The following is a 16,790-nucleotide window of genomic DNA, read 5'->3' on the forward strand; positions in this document are numbered from 1 at the left end:
TCGATGTAATATTACTATAGTAGACACAATGTGGGTTCTTCCAGATAAATTGCACTTAATCCAGGAGAGAGCTAAGCCAGAGACACCAAAGCTACAATTTGTTCTGTCTAATAGTATACAGTGATCAGTGGTGTCAAAGGCTGCACCGAGGACTGGCAGTAGAAGCACAGAGGTGGAGTCAGAGTCCATAGCAAGTAGAAGATCGTTCACCACTCTGGTCAGAGCAGTTTCAGTGGAGTGACAGGCCCTGGAAGCCGATTGATAAGGTTCATATAGATAGTTTTCTTTATGGGCCGAAAGTATTTGATGCACAACTCTCTCTAGTACCTTAGAAAAGAATGGAAGATTAGTGTATTCATTCTCATACTTCCAATTTTTTTGTGAGGACCAATTTGAGTTTTTAATCTGTCAGTGTGAGGACATTTTGGCTGGTCCCCACTTCTTTAAGAGTCTATTTTAGGGCTAGGATTTGGGTTTAGGCTTGAGGTTAGAATTAGGATTAGGGTGAGGTAGTTAGTATGAATGTAGTCAATGAGGAGTCCTCACAAAGATAGAAGTACAAGAATGTGTGTGTATGCGTGTTTGTGTGCTTATTTTGCCGTACATTTTGTAGAATGTATGAATAACCATGTTTAGATTACCTGTCATATATTATATTATGTAATTGTGCGTGCGTGCGTGTGTGCGTGTGTGTGTGTTCCAGTTGCTGCTGAACCCAGAGATGGTGAAGGCCTGCCCAACTCTGGTCCCCTACGTCTATGACTTCCTAGAAAACAAGGCCTATAGCAAGGGCAAGGGAGACTTTGCACGCAAGGTTGGTCACTGATTTAAAACCAAACATCCAAGATTTCACTGGCATGAAGCTGCTACCAAAGGATTGCGAAATGTGTTACATATGGGCAGGATTTTGGTGTGCAACATTTAATTCACAATACTATAAATTTCACACACACAAACACACATAATTTTATGCAAAGTGAAGAAGTTAACACATACCTCAACCTATCTCTGCACATTAGGATCTTATTAATTAGCTACAGTAGATTAGGACTATTAGCAGTTTTTGTTTCATGAGCATTGATTCAAGTTTTCCTTCTTCTGTCTCTCTCTTTGTCAGATGGATACGTTTGTGAACCCTCTACGGAGCTCCATGAGGAACGTGTCCAACGCAGTGAAGGCCCTGCCAGACAGCCTGGCTGAGGGCATGAACAAAGTCTCCGACAACATGGGTCGCATGTCTGAGAGGCTTGGCCAGGACATTAAACAGTCCATATTCAAGGTATCGCCTTCCTGTACAGCATATAGGGCACTTTACACATCACACATCACTGCTCATTTGTGTGTCATGTTTTTATTTCTAAAAGAGGACACATATTTTGCATTACTTTTACAGCTGTAAAGCTTTGCTATCTTTTGCTGTAACTCTTCAGTGGGGATACCCTCCAAAACTCAGCTCTAAATGGAAACTGGCTCTAAATTAGTAAAACCCAGAGGTCCAGTGTTATCGTTCTACTGTCGGGACCGGAGTAATTAGGGAATGAGATTTCCATCACTGCAATAAAACACGTAAGGGTGGCAATAAGAGCAATTTATCCGAACATCTGTTGACCAAACAGAAGATAAAACTGTAAAAATTAGAATTTTGACTGCTAAAGTCATAGTCCATCCCTCGCAGTCCCATCTTTCCCATTCACCATAGTGTCTTACCAGAGCCATAAGATGCCAAGTTTGTGGGGCTAATAACAAATTATTATGAACACGCTAATAAATGAAAGCTAACTGTTTAGATGATTGTTTAGCTACAAATGTATTTAAAAAATCTTGCAACTTTTTGTAGATTGTCAGGCTGAGGCTGCAGACACCGTGATGCAGCCCAACACTCCTCTATCTACCAAGAGTCTCAGCCAAGCTCAAAGTGCCTTTACGCTAGCAACTAACGAATAATAAACCAGTTTCATTCTGTTCCTGGGGTAGCAGGATGGCCTGGAGGTAAAGAGGCTGACCAGTAACCGAAAGATTGCTGGTTCGATCCCTGGCACCAACTGCAGGGTGTATTTCAGAGGTGCCTACCATCTCTGCCAAAGTGCCCTTGAACAAGGCGCTGAACCCCAAAAACTGTGCAGGATCACTGCAATGTGGTTGACCCTGTGCTCTGACCCTCTGAAAAAATGCATATATGTAGGGAGGTAGGTCTCTGTATGTATAGATAGGGCTATAGGATATGCGATACATTGGTTAAGTTGGCTTTGTGTAAAACTAACAATGATTTCTTCTTATAAAACAAATGTTTTTTATCAAGAACCAATAAGATTATCGATAAAATACCCTAACTGCGCAACCTTCTGAGTTGCACCCTCAGTATTTAAGAAAGTGTTAATAAAGACCAACAGCAGGGTGTCTGGGTGGTGGGTTGGACTATTCCGTTGCCTATCAACATGGGGATCGCCAGTTCGGATCCCCATGTTACCTCCAGCTTGGTTGGGCGTCCCTACAAACACAAATGGCCATGTCTGCGGGTGAGAAGCCGGCTGTGGGTATGTGTCCTGGTCGCTGCACTAATGCCTCCTCTGGTCGGTCGGGGCACCTGTTTGGGGGGGGGGGGACTGAGGGGAATAGCGTGATCCTCCCACGCACTATGTCCCCCTGGTGAAACTCCTCACTGTCAGGTGAAAAGAAGTGGCTGGCAACTCCACATGTATCGGAGGAGGCATGTGGTAGTCTGCAGCCCTCCCCGGATCGGCAGAGGGGGTGGAGCAGAGATCAGGACGGCTCGGAAGAGTGGGGTAATTGGCCGGATACGATTGTGGGGGGAAGGCGGGGGCGGGGGGGTCCAAAAAAAAAAAAGACCAAGAGCAAACATGACTTGTTTATATATGACCCGTGTTTCTAGTCCCATAACTTTAATACAACTATAAAATAAATATAAATTATATTATATTCTTTCCATCTTCTGACCATCTTCCCTCTGCTTTACTAGGTGCCTCCACTCCTGCCCAAGTCTGACATTGACCCAGAACACTGTCGAGTCTCGGCCCAGCTCGACGACAATGTGAGTGTCCATGTGTTAGTGTAGATGCAAGGAACCATTGTAACAATGTGTAAAGAACCTGATTTTTTTATATACTATATATAATTTGGGTCTTTTTTTTTCTTACTGAATAATAACATATAGGTGCTTATTTGCACATTTTTTTAAAACATTTGCATGTAATTACTTTCCTCGTATTAACAGTGTGCAAATGTGTGTGTGTGTGTCTCTCCAGGTGGATGACAACATTCCGCTGCGTGTGATGCTGCTGCTGATGGATGAGGTGTTTGACCTGAAGGAGAAGAACCAGTGGCTACGCAGGAACATCAAGAACCTGCTACAGCAGCTCATCAGAGCCACCTACGGTGACACTATCAATAGGTCAGACAGTGAGAGAGAGGCACAAAAGTACCCCAAGCCACACTAAAGGGTCATAACTGTATCGTAGAGCACTTAAAAGGGTATTTTACCAAATGAAATTGAAATGTAGTACACACTGTCTCACATATAATCTATCACTGTTAACACTGATCCTACATCAATGCTTCTTTGCTTGGCCACCACAGGAAAATTGTTGATCATGTGGACTTCATGACCTCACCAGAGCAGGTGGCAGATTATGTCAAGAAGTTCAGGTAACTCCTGCCTAACTTCTTTTGCATAGCTGTGTGATTAGCCAGAGGAGCTGTCAGTAACCTTCTGTTGTCCTACTGCTTGAGCAGGGATTCGTACTGGCCCAACGGAATCTTGGCTGAGACTCCACCCCGCCGGGACAAGAGCATCCGCATGAGGACACGAGTAGCCGCCAAGACAAACCTGCTAGGGATCATGCCAGGTGACCAGACATGTACACATTAACATAGAGCTGATGCATTTTAGTGCTGTCATTTAGCAATGACATATGTCAGAATCAGAATCATGTTTATTGGCCATGTAGGTTTGCACATTACATGAAATTTGACTCATGTTTTGTGGCTCTCTGTGTACTTAACATAGAATAACAACTCTGCAACACAACAATCTTCAGATATGTAGTTCAGATGTATTCAGATATCTATATTCCACTCATTTGTTGAGTACTTTTATCAACACCATTGACGGTTTCCGGAAGAAAAAAAAAGAAAAACGCTATATATATATATATATATATATATATATATATATATATATATATATATATATATATATCTGTGATGGACTGGCGGCCTGTCCAGGTTGTCTCCCCACCTGCTGTCCAATGACTGCTGGGATAGGCTCCAGCATCCGTGACCCTGAGTAGGATAAGCGGTTTGAATAATGGATGGATGTGTATATATATATATATGTGTGTGTGTGTGTGTGTGTGTGTGTGTGTGTATATATATATATATATATATATATATACACACACACACACACAGATACAAAAAATTTTGTTTAATTTATTCTGAGTTCTAAGCTGTAGCATCTGCAAATTAACATGCTAAGTTAATGTGAATATAAAACATCTTATTAGGGACACAAGCCTCAAAGGGACTAACCCCCTATTGTAATTGTAGAGTACTTCTTGGTTTTGTTATTACTGTGTATTTGCTGGACTATAAGTCACTGTGTTTTTACTCGTCTGGCTGGTCCTGCGACTTATATTACACAGCGACTTACACAATGCAAGTTGGACGAATACGCTTCATTTCAACTAAGGCCACTAGATGGCACTGTTTAATCTTGACTCAATTGAAAATATTCTACAGCCATATAAATCATTATCGTCGTCATCCAATGCACCGAGTATGCCGAAGCAACCCCCCCCCCCCACGTAACAGTGCGTTTTTTGCCAAGTGCGAATGGTATTCTGGTGCAGCTTGTAGTCTGGGAAATGTGGTATTATTCAGCCTTCTGCCCGTGACTCGTTCGCTGCAGCTGCCCGACTCATTCTGCCAGACAAAATCCTTTATTCCTGCTTTTCGTTGTTGATAAAACTGTTTTTCGTCTGTGTATTTAAGGAGTTATGAGAAAGTTTGATAATTTGATAACAATTTAATAATAATGATTTAAATTTCATGAGCCCATCTGTGAACTGTACACTCCATGCTACATGTAAATGCTAATGTTAACAGGATTCCTGGGAAGACTAGGGGTGAGTTATTATAATCCTGGGACTGAAAATGGGGACTTTTCCAGGAAAATGTTAATCATTAGTTGGCACTGAAGCTCTGAATGTAAGCCCCCGCCATTATAAAATGGTGTGTACAATGTGAAGTAAATAACACTTGTGTTGACCATAAATCCTTAAACTACCAGTCACATTGACCAAAACGACAAGCCCACAATGCCTCATTTCTCACTTTTTTTTCTCCTCATGATGCACCAATTTGTGCTGCGTACAGTCTATCATAGTCGATCTATGCGAAAGATTTTGGGGATTAGGGTGTTCTTTTTATGTAGTTGTGGCAGGAACAAGTGTTGTTCTAGCTGGTATGGCAGGAGGCAGCAACTCCTCTCCTCCGTCCGTCACCAGTCTACGCGGCTTTCTCCTGCTGCATTTTACCATGATAAATTCCTGAGACAATTACTTTTTTTTTTACATGTCTTCACTTTGAGGATCCAGCACCTAGATATGAACTATACACCTGAGTAGACTGTGTTAATTCTTCAGTATTTATTTTCTTCAGCGCCACTGAAGTAGTGAGATCACTCTATCTAAGATATATAAGCATTATAAAAGAGAAAAGAAATCCCAATATCAACAGCACATCAATTGGTAAATCATGTTCTGTGCTGCACACAAGTGTACCAAATATTTCCGATGAAATGTCAGTTGAACTAAATACCCTTCAAACGGCAATGACTTGTTTTTTGCCCCTGTGTGAATTAATGTTATCTGTCTATGGAAAGCCTCCATGACCGAGACAAGAGTAGCGAAACGAACTGAGTCCCCTTAGTATTTTAAACTCCTTTCTCTGTATCTCTCCCTCCTTCCCTGGCAACACAGATGAGCTGAAGCACATCATTGGGGCAGACACGACACGGAAGGGCATCCTGCGGGTTTTTGACATGTTCCAACACCAGCCCATGAACCGCCGGCTGGTCTACGTTTTCTTAGAGGGCTTCCTGGAGACCATGTTCCCCCAGTACAAGTTCCCTGAGCTCTTCATCAAGCTACACTCCCGCTCACCACAAATGCACAGATACAGCCAGAAACTCAAATCCTGCTCCCTGAAGAGGTGACAGGAGACGGCGGCGACAATGGGAGACGGGCTGACCAGAGCGTGGCAATGTGCGAGACATGCACCTAGGTGCACGCACATCTACACATACACACGCACTAGCACTAACGTATGCACACACACACAGGGTTGAGGGTGAGAGTAGAGGGGCTTGATATGAGAGTTGAAGTTGAGGTGTGTGTGTGTGTGCATATGCATAATTTCCAGCCCCTCACTTCTCGCCCAAGCTCTTCATGCATCACTTCCTGTAAATTCTCTGTCATGAAGGAATTGAATGGGTATTAAGTCCATACTGACACACCCTGCCCTCTACTCACTCTGTCTGACACACACATGCAGACACATGTGGGCATATGCGCTCACACTAACAAATCTCCTAATTTGCACCACAGAGACTGAACATGACAGTCTGTTGTTTTAGTCAGAACATTTTCCCCCTTCTTTTGTTGGACTTTTCTTTCTTTCTTTTTTTTTTAGGATATTAAGCTTTAGCTGCACCGGTCAATGCTGCTCTCACCTGATCCATAAAGCAGACCACAAATACTGTATTGTTTTTAACCTGCAGTAGAGCATAGCGATCCACTCCTTGCCTTACCTTCTTGCATCGGTCTTTTACTTAGAGTCGGCTGGTTTAGCACAGTCTAGGATCTCACTGAACCGGCCATGTATTTGTACTCAGATTCATCCCCCATGTTAGAGATGTCCAATCTGTAACCGTCGGTCAGAACTGCACTCTACATGCTGATGTTACATATTCACAGTAACCAAATATGTCAGTATCACTGGGTTAGGCACTGTTTTAAATGCAAGTGAAGTATGGGTCAAAACAATCTCGTACTGACATTTTTTGTTGTTGCCGCAAGGCCTTTCTCAAGACATCCTGGGACCTTTTAAAAAAAAAAGTGTGTGACCCGTCATCTATACCTCCCGCGATCCTCAGAGTAGGCCACAAGTCCCTTAAACACTACTGTCAGAAAAAACCCACAACAACCAAAGCTCCTGCTGCTCCACGCGTGCGCTCGTACGACGTGGGGATGACGCGAACATTACTGTGCTCGACATCGTTTTCATCGTGTGAAAAATGTAAAACAAGAATTCAAGGTTCGCCTTGAATACCGTGTTAATGTTAGTCGCTGTGGGAGGCTCAGCTTTGGCTGTTCAAGGCGTACTGTCAAGTACGCTTCAAAGAATGTACTCTGGTGTAGTTTGTACTTCGCTTGTTTAGAATTTTGTGTCGTGCATGTGTGCGTGCGTGCGCGTGTGTGTGTGTGTGTGTGTGGGTGGGTGGGTGGATGGATGTGTGTCTGTATGTCTAGCACGAGGATGCAACCCTCAGTCAAACTGTGCCAGTGTGAGCTAGTTAACCAGCCTTAAAACTGTACTGACCAAGAGATGCACGCTACAGGTAGCTCCCCTCCACGCACGACTGAATTTTACAAGGAAAGAAAAACGGAGAGATGTGGCGATATATCCCTAGTTAATCACTTTTAATCAGAGATGTCTTTAATTTTGTGCAATATTTTTTTCTTTAATGCATGTGTATTTCAGTAATTGTATACCGAAACAACGTAAACCATACTGCTTTGAGAAGTTAGTCAAAGGCGTGAAAGAACTCCCCCCAGAAATGTCTTTACCCCCCCCCCCCAACAACTTACATTCCGTTGTTGCAAAAGTACCATGTTTATTTTACAGACTTGTTTTATAAGTCTGAGCTTTTTTTATGTCTCTTTCTCCCCCACCACCCTCTCCTGGAGTGTGCTGACTCAACAGCAAGTCCAGGATCGGCCTCAAAACTTCTACAACTTCTGTCGTTCAACCGGAGGGGGATTTTATGCATACGAGCCTGTTCTGTTGACTGTGAACTGATGTGACCCTCAGATGTTCTGAACTGAAATCAGGAGGAACTGCGGCCTCTCCTGTCCGTTGGGACTCCGAGGAAGAGCCGATGTCCTGTGAACAATAGAATAACTGCGAAAGAGCACTTAACCGTAGCGACGACAGAGGGAGAAACGCTCTCGCTCAGCTGAATTGGAGTGCCGTTCTGCCGCGGTCAGCGGGATGGACCTCCCTCGTCTGCCGTAGTTTGCTTGCACTGAGCAGCCCCGGCAGACTCCACTGGCTAATTGTGAGGACGTGAACCCGAAACCTCTTACTTTTTTGAGAGGCGACGTTTTTTGTCCCCTTGATGGAGAAGGTGACATCACCTTTAAGTGTTTGTATGCCCCTCCATACAGGAAAGCTTGACCGTTTTTTTTAAAAAAAGAAAAAAAGGAAAAAAACCCACTACATATGAGTCCATAATAATGAAAATTGTGCATATCTGTGTACAGTAAGTGTCAATAGTGTGCCTAAATGTACTGTCAATTCTATTTTCATATTTTTCTTTATTCAAAGAAAAATCGGTAAGAATGTCACGATCATTTTACGCAACTGAAAAGGACTTTAGGGTGTTATTTTGCATCATGCTTATCAAACTCTTCCTTTGGAGCACCTGTGCTCAAATCAGTATAACACTAATAATAAAATGGTAACTCAGACTAACTGGCCAAGAGTGGTTCAGTGTCTTTTTACTGTTTGCTCGCCACATCTGCGATGTTTCTCGTTTATTTATCTGTTTACAGTAGTGTTTGCCCTTTTATCTAACCAGGGACTTGTATCACAAATGGAGGTAAGTGAGCTAGCCAGATAACTGCATGGAGTAAAACCTGGAACGGCTCTTGGTACAGTCTATGTTCCAGACTTGGTGGGATACCAGGCTCTACTCTGCAAAGCTTTCCAGCTATTTTCAGTAATCCTGCTTTGTGATGCAGGCCTAGGTAGCTTTCAGACGTGGTTTGAGAATGACATGATCAGCAGCAAACACAAACATTTTGGACAAAGGAGAGCTCGCCACAGCAGGTTCAGGTAAGAATACACAGTAGAAATTCTGAAAGTAATGTTAGCGCCTGGGCCTCCGAGTGGCGTGGCAGTCTATTCCGTTGCCTACCAACAAAGGGATCGCCGGTTCGAATCCCTGCATTACCTCCTGCTTGGTCAGGCGTCCCAACAGACACAATTGGCTGTGTCTGCGGGCGGGAAGCCGGATGTAGGTATGTGTCCTGGTCGTTGCACTAGCGCCTCCTCTGGTCGGTCGGGGCGCCTGTTCGGGGGGGGGGGAGGGAACTGGGTGGATAATATGATCCTCCCACGCACTACGTCCCCCTGGCAAAACTCACTGTCGGGTGAAAAGAAGCTGCGACTCCACGTGTATCAGAGGAGGCATGTGGTAGTCTGCAGCCCTCCCCGGATCAGCAGAGGAGGTGGAGCAGCGACCGGGACGGCTCGGAAGAGTGGGGTAATTGGTCAAGTACAATTGGGGGGGGTAAGTAAGCGCTTTTCGGCAGATAGAGCATCAGCATTGTCAGATGTTTCACCTGACTGACCTAACCATGTGTTGCTCCATCAGCGGCTACCTCATGAAGCTGAGGAGGTTGGTGCTGGGTGGAGGAGTCGGCTCAGCTGCATGTAAATCAGAAGGAATGGATTTCTAACTGGTGTTAACATGTCATTCCCGCATTCCACCTCCCTTTCCTGTCATTTTCCACTTCCCTGATTTACCTCCAAGAGGATGGACCAAATGCAATATGGAGCTAGCCTTTTATGGCCTTTGGTCCCATGTATGAATGGATATCTGGTGGTAAGTTTGCCGAAAAGGTGATTTCAGAAGTGCTACAAATTTCAACAGATGTTCTCTATGATTCAGTATCTAAAACATATGTACATGTAGTGTATTTTGTTGTCTGTCATAACTGGTGATTGAGTTTCGTGCTGTTTAGCCATCAGTATACGTAAGTAGGTGTGACTTTTTCCCAAATAGTGGCTCTCATCTTGGGATCAAACTTCAAAGTCCCATTTCGCTGACATTTGAGTTGGTCTGTAGATGTCTGCTTGTAATGTTAATCCTGACAGGGGGGCCTCCCGTTGCCATATTGGTTAGCAGTGTCACCTCACGGCAAGAGGGAGCAGGGTTCAATTCCAGACTATCTGTGGAGTTTGCATGTTCTCCCTGTGTTTGCATGTGGTTCCCCCCCAGAACGAAGACATGCATGTCTAACTGGATTCTTTAAATTGCCCGTGTGCATGAGTGCGTGCGCGTATGGACCCTGCAGTCGACTGGCGACCTATTCAGAGTATCTCCCTGCCTTCAACCCAATGCATGCTGGGCTGTGATCGACTCCAGCAATCCTGAATTGGATTTAGCATATCTCCTGCCGCCGATAGGGGCGCTAATTTAGGAAACGCTCCTGTGGGTCGTATTAGAGGATATACGACCTATGTGGTCGTATGGTTTGGATGACTTGTTAGAATCAGAATCGGCTTTATTGCCTGTGCACACGAGGAATTTGACTCTGGTTAGCAGGAATAAGTAATGGATGGGTGGATGGAGGTTGGGACTAGGCAAATAAGGCCAACTTGAAAATTAGTAAGTTTTACAGGCTGACTTAAGTGAACACTTTGTCATTGTGAAGTGGATGCAATTTGAAAAATTAAGAAAGCTGCAAATAGGTTTACACACATTGGGAATTCGTCATTGTAGGATGCTCAACACAAGAATATAATCAAAACTGCTCCTTTTTTTTAATTAGAAAAACAAAAACTCAAAACATCTAACTAAAAAAAAGTATATGAAAATATATAAATACCAAATGTGCAGTTATTTCTTTCAACGACATAAAATAGTTAATACAGGCATGGCAATATTTTGCGAGTGTGTGGTGGTGGTGGGGGGGGGATTCAGAATAACACACCAACATGCTATATTTGGTTACTCGTTTCACTTGATAAAAAGGACTGCAGTATAGGTTAAGTAAAGGGAAGAAAAAGATTTTCCTAGAAAAGACAAAGTAATTTTTCAGGTTGGTGAAGAATGACTGTCATTTGTGTAATGACATTTTTATTTTACATTTTGTGATTTCACATGAAATTCATTATTTGAACAAAAAAGAGTAACTGTTGTAAGGAGTAACTGTTGTAAGGAGGAGACCTTTTTTGTTAACTCCTACTCTTGCAGAGAAACTATTTTTGGCAAAAAACAGGAGCGGCCATCTGCGTCATCACGATAACTGGTAGTCAAGCTGCTGGGCTAGCATCCAGGCCAGTTCCTCGTTGCTGATTCTCCTCCTTTCTCCCTCCTCCCTAAACTCTCTCTCACTCCAGGTCTAATTTTTTTTATCCATCTCCTCTCCTGCTACCTCCGGGAGGGCCTGGAGACTTGCTATCGTTGAAGGAACTATGAATTCCGCTCTCTATGATAGGACCTTAAACTAGCAGTTCATGCTCGAAAACCCCTCCAATGTTGCTGAATTGCAATTCTGCAAAGAAGAGTGGGCCAAAATTCCTCCACAGTGATGTGAAAGACTGATCTCCAATTATAGGACGAGTTTGGTTACAGCTGTTGCTGCTAAAGATGGCCCAACCAGTTTTTAAGTTCAGGGGGGCAATTACTTTTTCACATGGGTGATATGGGTGTTGGATAACTTTTTCCCTTCAATAAATGAAATTATCATTTAAAAACGTTATTTTGTATTTTCTCGCTTTCTCCTTGTCTTATGTTACATCTTGTATGACGATCTGCAACCGTTCAGTGTGACAAATATGCAAAAATAGAGGAAATCAGAAAGGGGACAAATGCTTTTTCACGGCACTGCATATCTTTTAGCACAGGGTACTGGGCATACGGGAAGTGTAACACTGAAAATACTAAAGGCGTAAAAGGCATAAGCCCACTAAAGATAGTAGTGTTTGACATGAGCACATCAGTGTGCACTTAGTTTTCAGCTCTATTCATACGGCGCCAGTCATTTTGATGCAAAAAATAGTTACCCTGGATGTAACCCCAGTTCTATGAGCACATACATAGCCTTCCAACGGGCTTCGCTATTGGTTTGCCCCATCGAGGCTCCGCCTCGGCACCTTAGAAAGTCTTTGCACTCACCACCCAATCAGGTGGTAGGGGCCACACAGCAACACTCCCTCTATGAGACCGCCGTGTCTCCCTTTGAAACTAAGCAACAAAAATACTGCCCAACCCAACTCATAGAACTAGAGTTACATCTAGGGTAGCTACTATTTCTATGTCGTACATGCTCCGCCCTCTAACAGGCTTCGCTATTGGTTCACAACAACACTTCTCCCCTGAGGTAGGAGGAGAAAAAACTCACCTTAGCAGGCAACGGGATAGCTCGTCTGGGAATCTGCCCGATTCATCTTGTTTTGACTGCCGCACGGTTCGAATTACGGGGGGGTTGGAGGTCAGTGGAGACGCTGTATGTTAGTGTAAGTAGCAAGCCATCTAGCTAGGTTAATAAACTTTAATTTCCTATGTTTCTGAATTAGACTGTCTACGGATGAACGCCAACGTTCGATAGTGTAGCGAATTCGGGGGGCAGCCGGGAACCGCCGCAGTCGGTGCGCGAACCCCGGTCACTCGCACCACGGGCGACCACGTTAACCAGTCGACCAAAGGGTCCGACCCGTTAGTCAAGGACTAGCGTAGCCAAGGGCTAGCGAGTCTATTCATCTGTGATCGTTACAATAGTTTCTAACTTTTGCCTTAAGTTACAGTAAAGCTAACCTTTGCCTTACCTAACATTACGTAATGTTAGCTAGCTGAAAGTGCACCCTTTCATTGCCAATGCCCCCCACCCCAATTGTATCCGGCCAATTACCCCACTCTTTCCAGCCGCCCCCCCCCTCCCCCTCTGCTGATCCAGGGAGGGCTGCAGACTACCGCATGCCTCCTCCGATACATGTGGAGCCGCCAGCTGCTCCTTTTCACCTGACAGTGAGGCGTTTCGCCAGGGGGACGTAGCGCGTGGGAGGATCACGCTATTCCCCGCCCCCAGTTCCCGCTCCCCCTTGAACATGCGCCCCGACCGACCAAAGGAGGCGCTAGTGCAGCGACCTGGACACATACATACCCACATCCGGCTTCCCACCCGCAGACACTTCCAATAGGCTCGGTGCATTAATGTCGCGCTGCGGAACTTATGGGTATATTTGTTTGCATAAGAACTTCCGGTACAAGTGGGAAGAGAAAGGTTATAGGAGAGGGAGAGGATTAACATCACCAGGAAGGCACTCTTTGCTTTTTTAAGTGACACAAGGTTGATGGGTAGAATTTAATAGGGTAAAATGACACGATGTTACACACTGTTGTGAAGTAGGTGGCGGTATGCACCTTAAAGTTGTTTGCGATTCCGCCAGTAAACCGAAAGAAGACGACGACGACGGCGAAGGATGCTTACGTCCTACTGGTTAGCTGCTAAATTATCTGTCCGAAATCTTAATTTCATCCGAAAAATCAATGAATCAAACAGGGCAAAAAAGGGGCGTTCGAGTATCAACGCCGTGAACCAGGCTCCACTGAGCACTGTTGTGTGCCACACTGCGCGAATTCGGCGCGCTATAATTCTCTTTTGTTTCCATTCATTCCCTAGTAACTGCGAGGAAAGAGCTAAGTGGCTAGCGAAGATTCGGAGGGATGCATTTACCGTCACCAGGAGTACAAACGTGTGTAGTAGGCATTTCGAATTGGTTGATTTCGCTGTGCCAGCTACGGGTGTTGTTAATGAGGCTCAAGAAAGGAACTGACCCCACACTCTTGGCGTGGAATGAGTACTCCAAACCCGCACCCAGGCTAGGTGTGTGGGAGCGTCCTGCTGTCGCCCCTCTACCAGCTCTGGACTCCTCTGATAATGAGATGGACGTCGACAGCTGCCTGCAAGAGCATGACTATTGCGTGGCTCCGAATCCTGCCGATTTGGATGATGCCCTGGCCCAAAACAAGTCAACGAGGAAATGGAAGTGCTCCAGAAACAACTAGAGACCGTCCAGCTACAGTCCAAATTCAGCCTGAGGCGATCTACAAGTTCCGATGAAGACATTCGGTTTTACCCCAGGTATGTCCGATTTGTGTCATGTAAATTAATCGCCCCTGGCAGCTAGCTAATATAACCGGTTATTTTCTTGCCCGGTGCGGGATTCGATACGGCGTATACTGCACCACAAGGCGACATCACTAACCGCTCGGCTAAAGGGGCAGACCAGTTAGCTAGGGACTAATGTGTCTTATTACTAGTTTACACTAACTAGCGCTAGCATAGTTCTAATGATGCCGGTACTCACCCTCGTAGTTGTCGCTGTAGCTGGAAATGTACATCTTATACCCCCTTTCTTTTTTGCTCGTCTGGGCTCCCGAGGAAGCACTCGCGATGCGATGTACATCGTTGACCGTGATTTTAGGGAGGTCCTGCAAACAGCGAGTGTAAAACAAAGCCATCTCTTCTCTCAAAAACCAGACCGGAAGTTCTTGTGCAAGTACTCGTACGTCGGAAGTCGAACGACGCCATTTTACGCACCCAGGCTATTTTCCCAAATCGAGAACTTTTTTTCCGATTCCAACACCACATGAATGCACGATTACTCCTCCGCCGAGTGTCATGCCCTCCATCTGGTGATGGGCGGACCGGTTCCTTCGAGCTGATACATGTAAATGTATTGAACCTTTCGAGTTTTGATACGTTTTGCAAAATATGGCATCAGTTTCTCTGTGACACTCCGTTATACACGTTCGACAACTTGTGCCGACCGCCTCACAGAACTTATCTGCAATGCATTAATCAGTCAATCAAGTTGCATTTTTTATAGAGCTTTTCTGGCTGCAACAGCCACTCAAAGCGCTTTACATTACCAGTCGTCATTATAAGCACATTACCATTATATTATTATCATCATTATATTATTATTAGCGCATTACCAGTCATCATGTATAAGTTCACATTAATAAAGATAAAATACTCGTTTTCAGCATCCCACGTGTTTGTAGGTAGACTACGTATACGATGTTACAGAAATGCCACTGACCAACGATCTGGCGTCCTCGGTCGAGAGAGCAGTTCGTTCAATCTCGTTCAGTTTAACCCGCCGTCTGTCTCGACTCGAGTCCGATTCAGTCACTCCCCAGTTCAAGAGAACGGTTCATTTGATCTCGTTCAGTGAGTAGCAGCCAGGCTGTCTCAACGCGAGTTACTCGTTGACGTCCTCGTTCGAGATAATGATTCCCGCTCATTCATTGGTTGTCCCGCCTCCTATGTTTTGAGCGACTGCACCGCCGTAGCAGGCAGCGTGAGCAGAACCCTACGGTACAGCGAGTGGGCGCGGTCAGTATGAGTGGGGGGGGGGGGGAGTCAGGGATTCATGAGCGCTCGGTGCGTTCGACAGGGTGACCCGGTACATACCGGACACTGAAAAGAGTCGTTCAAAAGATTCGTTCGTTCATTTTCGCCCATCACTACCCCCGTCATTTACAGTAACTTTAACGGAGGAGCTGCTGCCCCTTCGTTACACAGGGATTATGACTGTTTTGAAGATGCGGGACCAGGTAACGTTTCCACACGACCATTAACTAGCCTTAATGTTACGTCATTATAGATTTGCTCACGCTACAGCGTCAGTGCCGCTGAATAGCTCTACTAGGTTAGTAGTAACGGCGCATTGCTAGCCAGTAGTTAGCTCTCTGTTACTTATCGTGTTAGCGATGTTGACAGTTTAAAGTTTGACATGCTGACCTAACGCTCGGCAAGATAGGTACCGTTTTAAATAACTTGGCTCCAAGTATAAAGAAAAGCACACAGTGGTTCGTAACTAACGTAATTTGACCTGGTTGCGGGAAGGAGTTAACTGGCGTTAGCCAATAGAACTGGTTTGTGTTTAACCGCTACTTGGTTAGCGGTCGGTTCACCTGCTTGATAAGTTAGTGAGGTTAGTATTAATACACGTTATCACATCCATATAAAAGCATTGGCGTCTTGGTTATGTTTGTATGAATCTATTTTTTCAGCTGCTGCCTTTGTAGTTGTGGTGGTGACGGTGATGGTTAGCTAGCTAATGTTAGCCATTGAGGTTTTCTTGCGTTAACTGGCTTATCCAGTCTAATGTAGTATCACTTGAGCTCTTGTGTCGACAGGGACAAAACATTAAAAAAAAAACTTTCGGCGACACCCTGTTTCATAGCAAACTTAAAGTTGGTTGCACTTGATGAAGCTATGAGTAGACTAGACCTTTGGCGATATTCTGCCCGGAGAATTTTGCTTTACCATTCAATCTAATCTATTTTAGCTTGCCATTTCTCACTTGGGTCTTAAGGGGAAGTCACCTGTTGCAGAGGCGGAGGAAGGCTGTCAGACTAAAATAACAGGTGGTGGTCGTCATGCCAGAACCCCAGGCTGAGTTGATGTACTTGCCACTGGGCACTATCTTCACACTCAGTTTAGCTGTTAAAAAAAGCCTAGCTATATTGACTGCTATAAAGACAGCGATTCCCAGAACAACACTTGGGGCAGCAGACTGTGTTGAGTATCAAGGTCTAGGGTTTATTATTATTATTACCTTTATCGTGAATAAACATGTCATTACCAAGGGACCATTTGGAAAGATTTGCTACCTTATCGCTCCAATTGGTGTCAGCTGGTTAAAGTTTTATCTTTATATATTGCCCACAAATGATGTTGTTTACC

General features: G+C 44.6%; 1 protein-coding gene across 2 annotated transcripts in view; it reads left to right on the top strand.

Moving 5' to 3' along the window:
• snx13 (sorting nexin 13) overlaps positions 1 to 8,774 on the top strand; it is a 42,006-nt gene extending 33,232 nt beyond the window's left edge. For both annotated transcript variants that reach the window (XM_056298357.1, XM_056298356.1), the window contains exons 20-26: positions 704 to 814; positions 1,118 to 1,279; positions 2,978 to 3,049; positions 3,264 to 3,409; positions 3,595 to 3,663; positions 3,751 to 3,863; positions 6,000 to 8,774. In XM_056298357.1, the coding sequence (XP_056154332.1) occupies positions 704 to 814; positions 1,118 to 1,279; positions 2,978 to 3,049; positions 3,264 to 3,409; positions 3,595 to 3,663; positions 3,751 to 3,863; positions 6,000 to 6,235 (909 nt within the window). In that variant the 3' untranslated portion in view covers positions 6,236 to 8,774. The remainder of the gene's footprint in view (positions 1 to 703; positions 815 to 1,117; positions 1,280 to 2,977; positions 3,050 to 3,263; positions 3,410 to 3,594; positions 3,664 to 3,750; positions 3,864 to 5,999) is intronic.
• The last annotated feature ends 8,016 nt before the right edge of the window (positions 8,775 to 16,790 follow it).

This window comes from Lampris incognitus, chromosome 18 (assembly GCF_029633865.1).
Source record: "Lampris incognitus isolate fLamInc1 chromosome 18, fLamInc1.hap2, whole genome shotgun sequence".
NCBI lineage: Eukaryota > Metazoa > Chordata > Actinopteri > Lampriformes > Lampridae > Lampris > Lampris incognitus.